An 18652-nucleotide genomic window follows, 5' to 3' on the forward strand; every position below is an offset into this window, starting at 1 on the left:
TGACCATGAGATTTTTGCAGAAACTAACACCTGTGGCCAGTGATTTGTTATGTAAGTGAAAGCTGAGATGTCTCTGGTCAATAACATTCAGGTAACAAAAGACATATTAACACGTCTCTGATCAATAAGTTGCTTAAAAAAAGAATACACTGACAAACAATTAAAAATACTCTTGACACACAGAATCAGGACTCCATTAAATGACTGTGGATTCTTTAATTCACTGGAATGGCCTCCAAATCAATATAGTTTTAAAAAATGGTTTTAGCCTGTGCAATTGTTTACTCTTCATTCAACAGGTATTTTTATTGAGCACTCGTGTTCATCATCACCAAAACGATCTTATAATCTTCGACCTAAAAGATGGAAGAAAGAGCCCCTGGAATGAGCACAACACGAAGCGCAGCTTCTCTTGGTGAATGGTGCCCCAGCACTGATGCCACCCAGAGTGCATCTGTGTCCGAGTCTCTTGTGAAGAAACAGGGCCCTGAGTGTTGAAAGGAACTGGCTAAGGGTCCAAGGCACAGAGCCAGGGAGGGGATGCAGGCTTCATGCAGACTTCACACGTGCAACACACGCTGCTTCCCAGAACTAGCTCCCAAGTGATCCCTGAGCCTTACAATACTCTTTGCAAAGACTTCCCTGGGGGTCCAGGGGCTAAGACTCCACGCTCCCCATGCATGGGGCCCGGGTTCGATCCCTTGTCAGGGAACTAGATCCCACACACTGCAACGAAGATCTGGTACAGCCAAATAAACAAACAGGTTTTTTGTTTTTTTTTTTTAAACTTTTCTTGCAGTATTTTCCATCTTATGCTTGAAACAACTTTTGAACTTGGAAATCTCAAATGTAGCTTTTAGTTAAACACACACAACTGACTCTGGTCCACTTAGTACTTTCCTAGAGGAGGGCCCCAGGGTCAGGCTGGCCTTGGGTATTGTTAGATTAAAGCCTGGCCTAGAATCTCACTTGAGGTGACGAGGCTCTAGTATCTGTATCTCCTAAACAAATCCTCAGAGGCTATGTTCTCTGTCAGGGCATCTGTTTATTAACTTACAGTAAGAAATGCATGTGCTGAGGAAGCAGCACAACCACTGCTGGAACAGCGGCCTATACTTGGGGACCAAAAGGAATGATAAGGTGAAAACACCTACCAACTTGCTCTTCAGGCACAACTCACAACTCAGCACATTCTGGAGAAAGTGTGTGGCAGTGAAGGAAGGAAACCCGTGCTGAGAACCTCGAATGCCCCAGCACAGTGCTCAGGAAGCCTTATTTACTCCTTTAGTATATAACACAGAACTGCCCCTGAACAGAGGCTTCACAAGCAAGGCCCTGGGGTCCTTCAGTTGGGCATTCAGCAAATGTCTAATGGGCATCGAGCCTGTGCCCAACACTTGGGCTATACCTTGAAGGACCCCTGTCCCCACCCCAGGGCCCCTTCTGCTAAGGGAGAGAGAAGACAGCGGCTCGGCGGGGCTCCGGCTCCACAGGGCTGCAGGACAAGGCCAGGGGACACACCAAGGCCAGAAGGTGGGCTGGGCACAGCCACAGTTCTGTCCAGCTGGGCAAGGCAGCGGCTACTCCACCTAGGTTCAGACCTGCCTAGGTGCGCAACGCACCCCCCACAAATCCTCTCCTATAAGTACCACTGTTTAAAACTGCATCGCAACATTGCCTATCTTAACTCCAACCACCTTCTACCACTCCCTATAATACAAATCAACAAATTTAAAAAGTTAAGTACTTCAGCGCCTACCAACAGAAAGAGCTTTTCTTAGGTGCCTCGGAGTCCCAAATAAAGAACAGGACACAGCCAGCGCCCCAGGACCTCCTTACAGACTCAAGTTCCCCATCTCAGGGCTGGGCGTGAACCTGCCCTCCACCGTGGTGGCTGGCTCCACTGACACCCAGCGTCTGACCCTCCAAGGGCGGCCAAAACCACTTCGGCTGGGCACACAGCCCCTTCGTCCTCCCTTGGGTGTCACAAATGAAACTCAGGCGCGAGTCCATGACTGTGACTGCACTCTTTCCTGACCTTTTCTCTAAATCATTTTCGAACTCAGATCTTGGGTCCTGACTGACTATAAATCCACAGCAGACCTGACACCCACAATCTTTTACTCCTTAGGCGAAGACGGACAAACCCAACCACCTACAAAAAGCTCCTCATCTCGCTCACCAGCCACCGGTTCTCAGACCCGGAAGCCAGCAGGAACCCTCCACCCCATGCTCCCAAAGTGAAGGTCACAGGACCCAACAGTCATTCTAGATGGCTCTTTCCACACTGGGTTTGCACCTACCTCGTTCTCCATGGGACACCCTGTCGGAAAGTCTGTCTGAGGAGGAATTTCTCTGGGGGGATTCTGGTTCCTCCCCCTCTGCCGACAGTTACTGTGCATTCTCCTCTGTTCACTTCTGATCTGGTTGAAAAATATGGTCAGATGTTCGCCCTCCCTCTGAAAAAAACATGTGAATGAACAGGAAGACCAGAAACCACAGCTTCCTTCTGCAAACCCCACTGAAGCTGTTTAGTTTTTTGAAAAAGTTTAAGAGACAGGCAACACCCTGAAACTGCTGACAAAATCCAAACAGGCTGCGTGCACAAAAAGATGCAAAGAAAACCCAACATCTTCATATAAACCAGTGCTGCACACCTTCTTACTGAACCACATCTTCTAACTAAACCTGTGCATCTTCTTACTGAACCAGAACATCTTCTAACTAAACCAGTAGATTTTTCTAATTTAACCAGTCCATCTTACTAAACCAGTCCGTCTAAGTAAACCATTACATCTTCTTGCTAAACCAGCATATCTTCTAAATAAACCAGCACATCGTCTTACTAAACCAAATACATCTTTCTAAAACCAGCACACCTTCCCTGCTATCTCTAGCATGTAGAGCCCATGGGTGGCCTCCCCATATTTCTAGCCAATACGGTATAATCAGCTAAAGGACATTATTTTGGAAGTTTGACCATTCTGCAAAACCAAATGAGCGAGCAAGCTGAGAGCACTGTTGGGGCTCCCCCTCCTGACCACACTGTCCCTGATGCAGTGGGAGCGGCCAACTTGCCTGTTTCAGGCCAGCTGGCATCTGCTTTGGGGCACAGCAGTCCACGGGACCTGGACAGAGCACACCTCCATGACCCTCAGCCTACAAAACCCTCTACCTGCTTCCAGGACTCTTGAGTTTAAGATACAACTGAAACTAAAGAATATGTCCCTGAGCAAACTCACTTTAATTTCTTCAGGGTCAAATCTGATCCTGAAAAGGGGAAACTGGTTTTGTCGATGGTGAAGATTCTTACACTCACTGTATAGTCCAAAATGGCTGCAAAGAGAAGCAGCTACTTAATTAACCGTTCTGGTTAATTAGAGTGACCACATATAATCACAACTCAAAACATAACAAATGTAATACAATTTTACTAATATTAGATTTATTAACATTAGATTCAGTTCAGTTCAGTCACTCAGTCGTGTCCAACTCATTGTGACCCCATGGACTGCAGCACGCCAGGCCTCCCTGTCCATCACCAACTCCCAGAGTTTACTCAAACACATGTCCATTGAGTCAGTGATGCCATCCAACCATCTCATCCTCTGCCGTCCCCTTCTTCTCTGGCCTTCAATCTTTCCCAGCATCAGAGTCTTTTCAAAATGAGTCAGTTCTTCACATCAGGTGGCCAAATTAGTTTGATCAAGTTAAAGTGCTAATTTTCAGTAGTTTTCTGCCCATAAAAATGACTATTTCATATGGTTCAATTTAAACTGCAACAAAGTTTAATATATCTAGATTCTGAAAAGACTGGTTCAGAAGAGTCATTTCATGTCTTAATTACCACCACACATGCTGCAGATGTAGAAAATACAGTAAACCGGGAAAGCAGTACCGCTCTAGATTTGTTTGAGCAAACATCTGGTACTGTCTGGTACTGTACTCTTTAGAGACACAGGGCACTGCAGGTACCATCTGGGCTCCAATTTCTCCTTCTTTCTAAAAGCTGTGCCCGCAAAGCAGGACCACGTGGTCCTGAGGGGAAGGGAATCAAGAGTGATATACAGAGACCTCAGGATGCAGAGCGGTCCCCATGCCTCATCTCGGCTAACTGTGGGGCCTGAGTCCGCTGCCTGCTCCCCAAGAGGTCCCCCTGCATGCACACACAACCCTTCTGAACCCCCAAAGCTGCCCCACCTAGGGAAACAGAGGAAACTAAAGGAAACCAACCAGCTGCACATGTAAGCCTACCTGTTCTGCTCTCACAGATGCAATGATCACCAGGGTGAGCAAAGAAGAGAAAGGCCAGGGAGCACAGAGGGCAAATGAGAGCCTGGAGAGGCACTTAAATTCTAGAGGGTTTAGAGGCATTTGAGGAGAACAGCATTCATAAATGCAGCTGAGGGAGAGGGAGGGGCATTTCCTACAGACTGTGAGGCTCTATCTAACTCAAGTGTGATGTTTTTTGCAAGAACGCTTCCATCAGGGGGCACATGATACGGGGCAGTGACCTGCCTCAGATGGCTATGGACTGGCCCCTTTGCCTCATATTTGGATGATATTTTTCAACAGTCTAATTCCGCCATTCCTTCTTCCTCTATTCGCAGAAATATTTACATAAAGATGCCTTTTCCCTCCTTGACTTTTTGGTCACCCTGAGGTACCGATCATTCAGAAAAGTTAAATGCATCATCCTTTCTCTTTGGCCGTAGCTTTCACAGCAATGCTGGTTCCCTGGAACCACCCAAGGTGAACGGTCTGTTCAGTTCAGTTCAGTCACTCAGTCGTGTCTGCCTCTTTGCGACCCCGTGGACTGCAGCACGCCAGGCTTCCCTGTCCATCACCAACTCCCAGAGCCTGCTCAAACCTATGTCCATCGAGTTGGTGATGCCATCCAACCATCTCATCCTCTGTCGTCCCCTTCTCCTCCCACCTTCAATCTTTCCCAGCATCACAGTCTTTACCAATGAGTCAGTTCTTCACATCAGGTGGCCAAAGTACCGGAGTTCAGCTTCAGCATCAGTCCTTCCAATGAATATTCGGGACTGATTTCCTTTAGGATGGACTGGTTGGATCTCCTTGCAGTCCAAGGGACTCTCAAGAGTCTTCTCCAACACCACACTTCAAAAGCATCAATTCTTCGGTACTCAGCTTTCTTTATAGTCCAACTCTCACATCCATACATGACTACTGGAAAAATCATAGCTTTGACTACCTCGACCTTTGCTGGCAAATATTGTCTCTGCTTTTTAATATGCTGTCTAGGTTGCTCATAGCTTTTCTTCCGAGGAGCAAGTATCTGTTAATTTCTTGGCTGCAGTCACCATCTGCAGTGATTTTGGAGCCCCCAAAAATAAAAGTCTCTCACTGTTTCCATTGTTTCCCCATCTATTTGCCATGAAGTGATGGGAATGAATGCCATGATCTTAGTTTTCTGAATGTTGAGTTTTAAGCCAACTTTTTTCGTCATCTTCTTATGGATGCTCCAGGACACCCCAGGCCAGTGGCGACCTCTCCCGCCACTATGAGTGGCATAGTGGAATCTGCCACTATTCCGATGGGCACTGCTGCTCCCAGAGCAAAGAGCTACCTCAGGCCCACCACCACTCACTGAAGGTGCTGCTGCCTCCCGGGGCTCTGTGCCAGAGACAGCGAGGAAATAAGCATCCTGTGTTTAAGAGAAAAACCTCCAGAGTTTATAGAATTCAAATTTAGGATTATAGGGCTATTGACTGTCTTCCTTGGTATTCTCTGCACCTACCCGATCCTCCTAGGATGAAAGTCAGAGAATAATGTTGCTAATGTAACTATATTCCACAAATCCTAAAACAATTGTTAACAGCTGCAAAATAACGAGTATTATATTTCCCTGGTAGCTTAGTGGGTAAGAATCTGCCTGCAGTGCAGGAGACTGGGGTTCAATCCCTGGGTCGGGAAGATTGCCTGGAGAAGGAAATGGCAACCCACTCCAGTATTCTTGCCTGGAAAATCCCATGCCGAGAGAAGCCTGGCAGGCAACAGGGCCTAGGGTCGCAAGAGTCGGACACAACTTAGTGACTAAACCACCACCACCACTATTACTAATAAAATGATCACTGAAAACAATTTGTGACTTTTCACGTCCTTAGTGCATGTCCCACTGCCGGCGGGCTGTCAAATTTCTATGATTTAATTAAGTGAAATAATTCCTCTCTGTGGGGTTCCGTCTTGTTTGGTTTTGCTATTTTTATACTTTGCTTTTGATTTTTTTAAGTGACTTTATTTTTTAAAATGTTTGGATTCAACTTGTAATATTGTAAAACATAACATGGTTTCAAACTCACAAGGCCCACGCTAAGAGACCAACCCCTCCCCACTAGATAACCATCTAAGCAGCAGAGCATTCAGATCCACACCCAAGCACAAGGCTCCACGCTGCCTCCCACCCTGCAATGAGGATGTAACACAGTTTCGTGAGCCTGTATCCCAGGGGTGGGAAGTGGCCAAAAGGAACAGCTTGGTACACAAACTGCTTCATGTTTTTGCCAATGTTTCCTTCGAGGTTTCTGGGAGTGAGATGCTGGGTCAGTCAGGGCACCTTAGTTCAGCCCTGACTGTAAGGCATTGCCCCTTACAAGGTGTCAGGGCTGTGCTGGTCAGTTCCTCATGCGTGACCAAGCAGGGATTCCTGCTGGCCTGAAAGGTGAAAAGGAGTAGCTCATTCTTTGTTTTCTTTGGTCTTAATTTACATTTCTCTCATGCAAGAGTCTCAGTTGCCTTTTCACACATTTAAAAGCTATTTACATTCCTTTTTCAGTCTTTTCCCTTCTCTCGACTTGTTTTTTCTTATCAGGTCCTGTTTTTGTCTTCCCTATTTTTAGAAGCACCTTACACAGGGAGTAATTACTTTTTGTTTTGTAAGTTGCAAATATTTTTCTTAATTTGTTGTCTTTTTACTTTGCTTGTTGTTTAGTCGCTAAGTCACATTCAACTTGTTTGCGACCCCATGGGCCATAGCCCGCCAGGCTCCTCTGTCCATGGGATTTTCCAGGCAAGAGTACTGGAGGGAGTTGGCTATTTCCTTTTCCAGGGGATCTTCCCAACCCGGGATGGAACCTGGGTCGCCTGCACTGCCTGCAGATTATTTACCACTGAGTCACCTGGGAAGCATTTTTACTTTATGCTTATGTTATTAGATCTGCGTTTTTCCCTCACTGCTCTGAATTTTGAATAATGAAAGGTCCCACAGCTCCCACATCACTGAAGAATTCACCCATCTTTTTGCCTAGTACCTTTATGGCTTAATCATTTTTGCTTTTACTTAAATCTCTGAACCACCTTTGTTCACTCTAGTGTAGGAAGGATGGATCTGCTTTTATCCCTTTCCATACATCCAGTTACCCTAGTATCACCCATCAGTCAATATCCCCACCACTTCAAAATGCCATTTTACTGTGCTCTTAGGTTCCCCACGGAGTGAGGTCTGTTTCTGTATTTTCTCCACTCCCTGCAGCTTATTCCAGGACAACCCCACAGCTTTAATCAGGGGGATGACAGCATGACCCAATCTGGGGTGGTTCCCTTGCTTTTCTTCTTTTTCAGAGATCGTTCTTGCCTGTTCATAACACAAATGAGCTTTAAGTCAAGTGATGTCCCTCCATTAAAGAGTCCAAAGGTATATTTATTGGGATCACATTAAAAATTAACTCAAGGAGAGCTGATACAGTCAGGACGCCGTTATTTACCCAAATACAAAGTGTCTTCCACTCCTTTAAGGTCATAGTTTGTATGTTTCAGGAGTTTCTCTCATAGAGACCTTAGTTCCCCTACCAGGGACTGAACCTGTGCCCTTGGCAGTGAAAGCCTGAAGTCTTAGTCACTGGACCACCAGGGAATTCCCTGGATGTTTTTGTTAATTTTAACCCTACAGTATGTATTTGTCATCATAAATAGGACATTCTATTAGAGGCTGGAGTTCCAACAGAACAAAGAGAAAAGCCAAGCTGGCTAGTGAGGCTGTGGAGCAACTGGGTGGGAGGAGATGGCTACTGATACAAGAGCCCAGACTGGGATGTGGGAACTAGTCAGGGAGGTCTGTTGGGAGGAGGACAAGGTTGAGGAGCCTGATCCCCCATGGCCTACACATTCCTGTGTTGCTGAACTGAACACTGACTGTGGTTTATCTGTTTGAGCTGCACTAGCTGTTTTCAATGACCCATGTAACTGATAGAGAAGCTGATGTGAGGGCCTGGAGATTGGTGTAGGTGACCCTGCATGGCAAAAGTGGCTAGCAGCCCTAAAGGACCAAGACACACTACTGAACCCAAGTCTGGGCTCAAGGCTCCACCCAGTCAGGGTAACAGAAGCCTCTGGTTTATGGAGCTCTCAAACAGCAGGGTCACTGCACCCACTTGACCCAGCATGGCAACCAGGCCTGAACGTGTTGCTACAATAGGAAGCTCCCTGACTCCCGCCTCGGACACTACCAGGGCCTTCCAGAAGAAAGCTGTGCCCTCTAGGAAGAAAACAAAAGTCAGTCTGCCTGCACCTGGCAAAGTGAGCAGTAGGTCTTTACTGTCTGAACTCTCCATTAGCCACCCAAAGCCAGCACATGCGAAATGACGCCGGAGGTTCATTCTTGTGGGAGTCATAGCACACCGACAGCCGCCACCGCAGCACTAACTCTGTAAGGGTTCACAGGAGTTCCCAAGCTAGTTCTGCAGTTTTCCTTAGTTCTGAAATTATGTCAAAATAAAGAGATTCTTAAACAACACACATCAAAACAGCACACATTTTACAAGGGCACACACAAACAAAAGGACCTGAGTAAAATAGGTAAGGATGGTTGCCAATAAAGGAGGGGCATGAAAGAGGAGAGAGGACTGGGTTTCAAAGAAAAAGAGCAAATAAGGGAAGAAATAAAACCAAGAAAAAGCACCAGATAGGCCTGGCAGGAACCAACCATACGTATGATTAACTTATTCCTCTGTATCTGAGATCCAGAAATGGAAGGAAAAAGACAGAGAGGCAAGAACACAACACTCCACTGCTGAAAGTGGGCGTTCAACGAGATGAGGCAGACAGAGGTGGCAGACCCAAAAGGGATGTGGCACTGGGGAGTCTCTGGAAATAAGGATTTCCCAAGCAGGTGTTTTGTACTCTGGGAAATTCATGGCTATGGAATGTCTTCTACCCAGAGTATTCCAGGTGATAAAATACCACCAACAGAATGTGCAGCAATGGGTTTTTCTGCCTCTGGTAATTATGATAAAAACACAGCTCTGGGAGACTTCTCTGATGGTTCAGTGGTTAAGAATCCACTTTGCAATGCAGGGGACACGGGTTGATTCCTAGCTGGGGAACTAAGATCCCACATGTCCTGGGGCAACTAAGCCTGTGCACAACTAGAGAAGCCCATGCACTGCGAAGGAGACCCAGAGCAGCCGAAAATTTAAACAGAGAAAGACACAGAGTGCAAACATGCAGCCGGTGTGGCTATATTAGTATCAGACCAAAGAGATCTCAAAAAAAGGATTACCAGAAATAAAGACGGTCATCTCATAACGAAAAAAAAACCATTTCAAGACACAGTAATCCTATATATGCATATACATAAGAAGAGTTTCAAAAATACACAAAGCTAAAATAAACAGAACTACAGGGAGAAACAAGCAAATCTAAAACAATAACTGGAGATTTTAACACCCCCTCTCTCCTCTCTCTCAACAACTGACAGAATTAGCAGACAAAAATTCAGTAGGAAATGGCTTGGCAGTGTTTTAAAAAGTTAAACATATAGTTCCCATATAACTGGGCAAGTCCATTATTAGGTATCTGGGGAAGAGAAATGACAACATATGTCCACACAATGAGTCATTCACAGATGTTCATAGAAGCTTTTCATTATAATACAAAACCAAAAAGAACCTAAATGTCCACCAAAGGTGACAGAAAACAAATTGTGGTATATATGTAAAATAGAATACTGATGTTGTTGTTCAGTCATTAAGTTGTGTCTGACTCTTTGCAACTCCCATGGACTGCAGCACACCAGGCTTCCCTGTCCTTCACTATCTCCTGAAGTTTGCTCCAACTCATGTCCACTGAGTCAGTGATGCCATTCAATCATCTCATCCTTTGTCTCACCCTTCTCCTCTTGCCTCCAATCTTTCTCAGTATAGTGTCTTTTCCAGTGAGTTAGCTTCTCTTATCAGATGGCCACAATATTGGAGCTTCAGCTTCAGCATTAGTCCTTCCAATGAATATTCAGGACAGATTTCCTTCAGGATGGACTGGTTTGATCTCCTTGCAGTCCAAGGGACCCTCAATTGTCTTCCTCAGTATCACAGTTCCAAAGAATCAATTTTTGGTGCTCAGCCTTCTTTATGGTCCAGTTCTCACATCTATACCTGACTACTGGAAAAACCACAGCTCTGACTAGACGGACCTTTGCTGGCAAAGTGATGTCTCTGTTTTTAACATGTTGTCTAGGTTTGTCACAGCTTTCCTTCGAAGGAGCAAGCGTCTTTTAATTTCAAGTCTGCAGTCACCATCCGCAATGATTTTGGAGCCCAAGAAAATAAATTCTGTCACTGTTTCCAATGTTTCCCCATCCATCTGCCATGAAGTGATGGGACTGGATGCCATGATCTTTGTTTTCTGAATGTCGAGTTTTAAGCCAGCTTTTTCGCTCTCCTCTTTCACTTTCACCAAGAGGCTCTTTAGTTCTCTTCACTTTCTGCCATAATGATGGTGTCATCTGCATATCTGAGGTTACTGATGTTTTTCCCAGGCAATCTTGATTCCAGCTTGTGCTTCATCCAGCCTGGCTTTTCACATGATGTACTCTGCATATAAGTTAAATAAGCAAGGTGACAATATACAGCCTTGATGTACTCCTTTCCCAATTTGGAACCAGTCTGTTGTTCCATGTCCAGTTCCTACTGTTGCTTCTTGACCTGCACACAGGTTTCTCAGGAGGCAGGTAAGGTGGTCTGCAATTCCCATCTCTCTAAGAATTTTCCACAATTTGCTGTGATCCATACAGTCAAAGGTTTTAGCAGTTAATGAAGCAGAAGTAGACGTATCCCATGCATTGGAAGGCAGATTCTTAACCACTGGACCACCAGGGAAGTCCCTAGCTAATGTACATTTAAGATATCTACACTTCACCAGACATAAATTCTACAGCAAAAGAAAATTGTAAACAAATATTGAACTCTAACAATATGTACACTGAAGTGTTTAGATCACAGTGAACTGATGTCTGCAATTTACTTTGAAATACATCAGAAAAAGAAAATGGGTTGATGAATGGGTAGAAGGATGAAAAGATGGGTAGATATGGAATAAAACAAATACAGCCAACATTAATGGCAGAATCTAGGCAGTGTATATATGGGTATTTGCTATAAAATTCTTGCAACTTTGGTGTATTCAAAACTTTTCATAATAAAATGCATGGGTAGACTTCCCTGGTGATTCTGTGGCTAAGGTTTCGTGCTCCCAATGCAGGGGCCCTGGGTTCAATCACTAGTCAGGGAACTAGATCTCACATGCCATAGTGAAGATTTCAGATTCAGTGTAGCCAAATAAATAAATACATAATAAAAATTTAAACCCTTTAAAATGTTTCAGGGGGGCATGGGGAGGAAGCAGACTATGGCTGCATACTCCCTTTTGAGAAATGGGACTGAAGATGCACGATTATTTGGGAAAAGGAGCCTCAGAACAGAGCTGAAAAAGGTGTGACATCCGATTACCACGGGCAGGTCTGCTTCAGACACTGTGCATATCTCAGAACAAAACTGAAGAGTGACATGTCCACCAGCTGTAATAAAACACTTAAGACACAGTCGGTCCCAGAACATTTCCTGACATGTGACAAGGAGGATAACATACCTAACACACAGGTCTGTCCAAGGCATTTAATTAACAAAACTGTATCATCCCCCGTGTAAACAGCAAAAGGAAAATGAAATATTCCAAACCACACCTGACTGTAGAGTTACTGTAACAACACATGGAAGCATATTATTTATCTGTGGAAAATAGTGTGTGTAATTTCAAACCATAGAATGAAGAATAAAAGATTCAAATAAAAGTCTCTCTTCTTCTCAGAGTCACAGGTAACAACACAGGTGAAACAACATACCCCAGCCTGAGCGGGTGACTCCCACAACAGGCTTTACCGAAGAACAGTAACACAACAGGGTCAGACTGACCATTTTTCTCACTTTCAGAATTCAACTATTCATTCCACCTTCTGGGTTACAAGATACACACTGCAATTCACAATCCTAAGCCTCAAACAAAAGCCCAAACTCCAACTTCCTACTGCACTCACTAAAGAGGATTATTTTCATGGCACTGTACACATCTAATGCCTGTGATCAAATCACCTAACTCTTAACACAATCCAGCAGAAAACTGCTACTGTTCAGGCACATTTAGGAGGAAAAACTGCAACATTTTTGGCACTGGCACAGACCTAAGAAAAAAATGTCCTTTTTATTCCTGCTAAATTGACAAATCCAAATCTAAACTCTCTCTCAACTGCATAACTGTTAAAACTGAGCGCCTCATTTGCAGAAGAGCCACTGGCCTTGGACTGAGAGATAAGAAAGAGCAAAAGGAGTAGTGAGAGGGCCCACAAAAATCACCAGTCAGGATGATGGCGTGGAGGCTGGGCAACATGGTTCAGGCCCACGCCCTGCTGTAGACCCAAGGCCACATGACCACAGAGTGGGCAGTTTGTGGCCCAGAGCACATGCAGGTGATCCCGCTTCTTTTTTTTTGTTTGTTTGTTTTATGTGATCCCGCTTCTTAAAGCAGCTCGTCCATGTCTAAGATTACAGTGGAGACCAGGTCCCCAGAACCTCTGGGCTAAATTGACACAGGGCCCCACCAAAACCACCCTAGCACAGGACTGACTACACCAGACTCAGCACATCAACCTGATGTTCAGGGTCAGCTTCAAAATAGCCCACTGTCTTAGTCTGCCTGAACAAAGCACCACAGACCTGGTGGCTTCAACAACAGATATTTCTCCCAGTTCTGGAGGCTACGCGTCCGAGACCAAGGTGTCAGCAGGGCTGGTTTCTCCTGGGGCCTCTTTCTCAGCTTGGAAATGCTCATCTTCTCCCTGATCCTCAGGTCATCTTTCTACTGAATGCACATCCCTGGTGTCCCTGTGTCCAAACTGCTGCTTCTTACAAAGATATCAGTCACATGGGATTAGGGTCCATCCTAGTGACCTCATTTATCTTTAATTACCTCTTTAAAAGCCCTTCTCTAAATGCATACCCATTCTGAGGTACTGGGGCTCAGGGCTTCACCACATGAACTAGGGGGGCTGGGGGGGGATACAGTTCAGCCCCTAACAGCTAGGGGGCAGGGGTGGATGAGGAAAAAGTGTACCTGAAACAAGCTGCCCATGCACTGATGATACTTGACATTGAGGGACGGGGGCTCTGTTAGAAGACTTTCTCTATACTTGTACTTGATGTCTTCATAACAAAAATGTTTCCTTATTCACTCTTATCAAATCACACTCGTTAAAATCCGTCCTCGTCTGTCCACTGAGCTTCCCTTCAAGCTCTGTGGCCACAGAGCTCATGTGTCTCCTTAGCATCTGCACCCAGTGCAAAGTCAATGGCAATGAACAGTTCTTAAAGGAATGAATGAAAACCCCCAATGGCTTCAGCTGTACCTAAGACCAAAACCAAACTCCACCCTCCCATGCCCTGGGTGCCAAGCCCTCCCAGCACCTCTCCTCCTTCTGCATATCACATACATGGTCCCCCAGGGGAATTAGCAGATGCCTGTGTCTCTCCTGATATAATGGCACTGGCCCTCTCTCATTCTCTAACGTGGTGTGAAGAGCTTACTCTGCAAACAAAATGCAATGTCTTCAACCCTTCTCACTGCACTAAGCATGAAACAGGCACTCAAATATATAAACAGGATGATTTCACACAGATCAGCTAAATCTATAGTACTTAACTGAGTCACACCCAGGTGGTGATGAAGATGGGGCAGCTGGGTTATTACTGCTGACAGAAATGAAGAAATAAAAGACCACAGTAACTGCAGTGACCAAACCTATAGGGGACAGAAGGCACTTGTCCTTGACTACACAGGGTAGAATACTGACATCCCTTCTCATTCCAAAGCAGTTCCTTTGTAGACTTGTCACAGAAATGTCTTCCTTTACTATCTTCCTCTCAAATGATGATCAGAGCAGAAACAGAAAAGTACTACTAAGATTCTGATGAGCTTTCTGAGTCTAAACTATCACGGTCAGTGGATTATCAACCTGACTGAAGAAGAACAGGGAATCTAAGTTCCTAATGCAAAAAAATAATAAATACATGATACTATATAAATGTTAATTATCCAAACTGGAAAAGGAATGAGACCCATGTTTGCCAGTTATTCTGGACTCATCTACTGATGGCCTGACATCTGGTCCCCACCAGATACCTCCTGCAGTGGTCTTCTGGCCTCCTCAGCCCAGGGCGCCAAAATGCCACCCAAGAATCCCTGTGGCAACTATTCGAGAGAAAACAAAACAAGGTATAGAGGCCCAAAGTCACTCTGTTAACCCATATTATCACTGGGATACCTACAGAATCAATTTAGTTATAAAAGCAATTTACTAGGCCATGACCAGCAGTTCAAAAAAAAGCCAGAGTGCACTGCTTATAGTTAGAATTGTTTCTTTAAACTTTCATTACAGCCATACAAACACTTACACATAGCCACACATACCTGTGGAGAACATACGGCTGCCTGAGGGCTAGTCTAGCGCAAGCTCAGAGTTCCTCATAGACATTAGCTAGGGGATGACTTGGCAAGTACATGAAATGATAACTAGGGACCCACAACAGAGAGGAATTTTTTCTCCCCACTTCTTATACGGAAACTTCAAAAATTCACAGAAGTAGGCAGAATAACAAATAATGAATACCCATTGCCAAAGCATTCAGCTATCTCCCCTCTTTTTTCTCTAGTCTGAGTAAAGCAAATCTCAGAAGTCATCTTATTTCACCTATAAGTATCTCAGTGTATGCGTCTATCAGTTCAGAACTTGATAAAACATAATACAAACATTACACCTGACAAAGTTAATAGTACCTTCATTATCACTTACACCAAGTCCTATATTTCTAGGGTACTTTATAATTTTTTAAAGAATACAAATAAAATGGATAAATGGGAAAAGATTTAACGTCATTCAGGCTGAAATCATGGGACCTCAGACCCAATAGCAGCAGAAGCAGCAGAAACCAGGACCTGAACATGGCTGAGGGCCAACAGTGACTTTCCACAACTATGTCTTCCCAAGAGCTGTGATCCTCATCTGAGTCAAGTGTTTTTATTAAAAGGCCCACAATACAACTCAGATGTACACCTAAGTTTCCTACAAAAAAGAATTACATCTTGACAGAATAGTATCAAAATTCATGGATCTTGGGTCTGTTCTATAAGGAAGCAGCCTTATTCTCCAAACCCTCAAGCAGGACTTGTGGTCTGAAAGGTACCAGTCACTCTGGGGACATTTAGGCAGGAGAGGGACTTCCGTGGTCACTCCCACTCCCCGGGTCCCAGGCCTCTGGCAGCTGGTGGACCTCTCTATCCACATGCTTATCCCTCAGGCCTCCCCAACTCCCCACCAGCTCCTCCCACACCCCATCACCCAGCGCCTTCTACCGGGCATTACTGGCTCAAGTCATCCTCATCATATGTGCCAGGGTAGCCTGAGAAAGGACAGGGCTGTACCTGCACACTTTATATGAAATCCACTCTGGTCTACTGGTTCTCTGGCAGCTCGATGAGTCCTGTCCTGAGGAAATAGGCCACGTTAGAACAAGCCTGAATAACTGCTCGACAGAACACCGAGACAAGCATCTGAAGACCTGAAAAGCCTACAATGCACATTTTTTAAGGTTTAAATCTGCACTTTTTGAGGAAGCTAACGTGCAAAGAGAATTTAAATGTCCAAATGCTACTTTCATAAAACTATTAAGTCTTTATTTGCTGCTTTAGCTTGAATTTGTGTTGAAGTTTTAAAATAGAGCGCTCTGGTTAACTTAGCATAATGAGAATAACTTAAGCATCAAACTGAGTTGTATGTGACCTCACACTGAATGGGAGAGAGAGCAGGAAGGTTCTGGTGGCTTGCAATTGGCTGAGAGTAAGAGATAAAGTGTGCTAAGTCGTGGCCTGGATAGGAATCTATGCCTCAGAGCCTTCTGTCTAGTCTGCCTGTGGGAAAATGGGCTAGGGCAGTGGCAAAATACAGAGAAAACACAAAACTCCTGGCTTAGGCAACTATGTAATAACATACTATCTCCTTTAATAAACAATGTAATGTATTAATCTTCTCTAGGGTTAAATCTTTCCATTGCCCCCAATGATAAAATTCGTGAGTTTCACTGGTTTTTTACTTCTATTCCTAAAACTCAGGAGTGTCTTACCACTTCTGTCTCTCTCAATATGCTGAATATTCAAATATTTCTTCCAGAGGTGGTAGAAAGTTCTAGAAAAAATTCATTCATTCTCATCCTTCCCTGTCACAGACAGGCTAGTACCCACTTGAAAGGAATAATTCTCCTTAGCAGACACCGTTTGGACTGACTGTGGAAGATAGCATGTGGCTAGGATTGGTCCTCTTCTAGAACTGAGCCAGCTAATCTACAGAATGCTGGCAGCCAAGAGTGCTGGTGACAGGCCTTCTCCTATAGGGCCCTGGCCCACCTGCCTATCTGTGACAGGGAAGGATGCAACTGACTGCACTTCTTACGGAGCCTTCTACCAGCTTTGGTAGAAACATTAAATTCAGATTTTTCCCTTTTTGGTGGGCAGCATCCCTCTGTGGTCAATTGCTTACAGAATCACTTTCTTGGGTTGTCTTCCAGACTTAAGCCAACTTTGCGGGTAACTGCAACTGATACCGCACTTCAATTTAGACAGGTGTGCTAAAAACGTAACAAAACAATGAGTAAATAGAGTGAGAGAAGCAGAACACAATCTCCTGAAGACCATCTGGCTGCACTTCATTTGAAATACCTTTTGAAATGGGGCCCCTTGTGATGAGTAATCCTCAACTGAAGGACACAGCTGGCTCTGAAGAGCAGAAAATCAAAAGATTTATAAAGATCTGTTTTAAACTTGTGCATAAAAGTGCACATACGTAAAAATGAAAATAACAAGTAAGACACTTGGGATTATAAAGCCTGTACTTAAGAAAGATACATTTCATTGAAATCCACTTTTCATTTCAATGATAGCTTATCCCATGTGGTTATTTGTCTCCTTGAAATGTTGAGTTTCTTTATCAATTACTCGAGCGTGTAATTAAAAACAGTTTAAAAAGTACACAGACTAAGGAGCCTCTTGAACTATGTCCTAAATCCAACTGCCAAATGTAACTGAAATCGCTCAGCTGGTACCAGGTAGAGCAAAACTCAGCCCGCGCCGGCAGAAGCGTGAACGGGCTGTATCATGAAGCAGTTTTTGTTTTTACTTGATACTCCAATAATGAAGTCAACTAAGCAGCAAATGTTTCTACGTTAACCTTACACCCCATTTTCTCAAAGACACTGACCCTAGAAAACTTTCTGGCCCATAACCGGGGCCAGCTGCTCTGCAGCCCCTGGTCACTCACCCGCCGGGAAGGCCATGTGGAGAGCCTAGGTTTGGGGGAGAGTCACTGACCGGAAGGGGCGGAAAGGCGTGGCTCCTTCCTCCCCCGCGCGCCCTGCAGGCAAAAGACCACCTAAACCCATTGTCCAGGGGCTCGTCTCCTATTCGAGCGCGGAGACTGACTCCAGCGACCCTGTCCCGGGCCCGACCGTGCGCCGTTCACCTGGGGGCCCGGGCGTGCCCACCACGCTCACCTCCAACAGAGTGAGCCTCCGGGCCTCCCAACGCCGGACTTCCAACCTGGGGCCTCCCCACGCCGGACTCCCACCTCGGACTTCCCCGTGCCGGGCCTTCCCACGCCGGACTCCCGTCCTAGACCTCCCCACACCGAACCTAAATCAGAACTCCCCTCCACGGACCTCCCAAGTCAGACTTTCCCACGCCCCATACCGGCCGACCGACGGGCAGCCCCGAGGGGCCCTCCCATGTCCCCCGAGCCCTTCCCCGCCCAGCCCCAGCCCCTCAGCCTTCCGCCTGCCTAGGTCTGGGGTCCAGCACGCCCCCGGCTCAGCCTTCGGGCGGACGCGCTCTGAAGGCTCACCTTCTTGCCCTTCTTGCCCTCTTCCTCCATGTCTCCGCGAGCGGCCCCCGCGGCCTGGCCCGCCCCGGGAGCGCCGCGCCGCCCGCTGCCGCTACATGCTCGCCCTGGCGCCGCGGCCACCGCCGGTCCTGCGCCGCTCGCCCGGCCGCAGTCGCCGCCCGTGGCCGCCAGGGGCCGTCCGCGCCCTGCACCCCACACCCCGCACTTCCGGGCCGAGGGCGCGGCCCCGCCCCCGCGAATACGCCCCGCCCCGTGCGCGCACGCCCCTTCGGCCCACACGCCCCGCCTCCAACCCTTCAGAGCCGCCGAGAACTAGCCTGCCCTCCCCGCCCCTTCAGGACGCGGGAGCGCGTCTGTCGCGCCCCTACCCACCACCCTCCCCCACGCCCGTCTGGGAGGGCCGGAGCGCGCCTGCCCCGC

The 18652-nt window shown here is 46.1% G+C and overlaps 1 protein-coding gene across 8 annotated transcripts in view; it reads right to left on the reverse strand.

Moving 5' to 3' along the window:
• CCM2 (CCM2 scaffold protein) overlaps positions 1 to 18377 on the reverse strand; it is a 51714-nt gene extending 33337 nt beyond the window's left edge. For 2 of the 8 annotated variants that reach the window (XM_061165585.1, XM_061165583.1), the window contains exon 1: positions 18233 to 18377. In XM_061165585.1, coding sequence (XP_061021568.1) covers positions 18233 to 18262 — 30 coding nt within the window. In that variant the 5' untranslated portion in view covers positions 18263 to 18377. Of the gene's footprint in view, positions 1 to 2303; positions 2460 to 15765; positions 15830 to 16876; positions 16965 to 17055; positions 17113 to 17653; positions 17747 to 18232 lie in introns of those variants that run through there. The other 6 variants (XM_061165584.1, XM_061165578.1, XM_061165580.1 and 3 more) reach the window with 5 other exon arrangements.
• Between the last annotated feature and the right edge of the window lie 275 nt (positions 18378 to 18652).

This window comes from Dama dama, chromosome 18 (assembly GCF_033118175.1).
Source record: "Dama dama isolate Ldn47 chromosome 18, ASM3311817v1, whole genome shotgun sequence".
Lineage (NCBI taxonomy): Eukaryota > Metazoa > Chordata > Mammalia > Artiodactyla > Cervidae > Dama > Dama dama.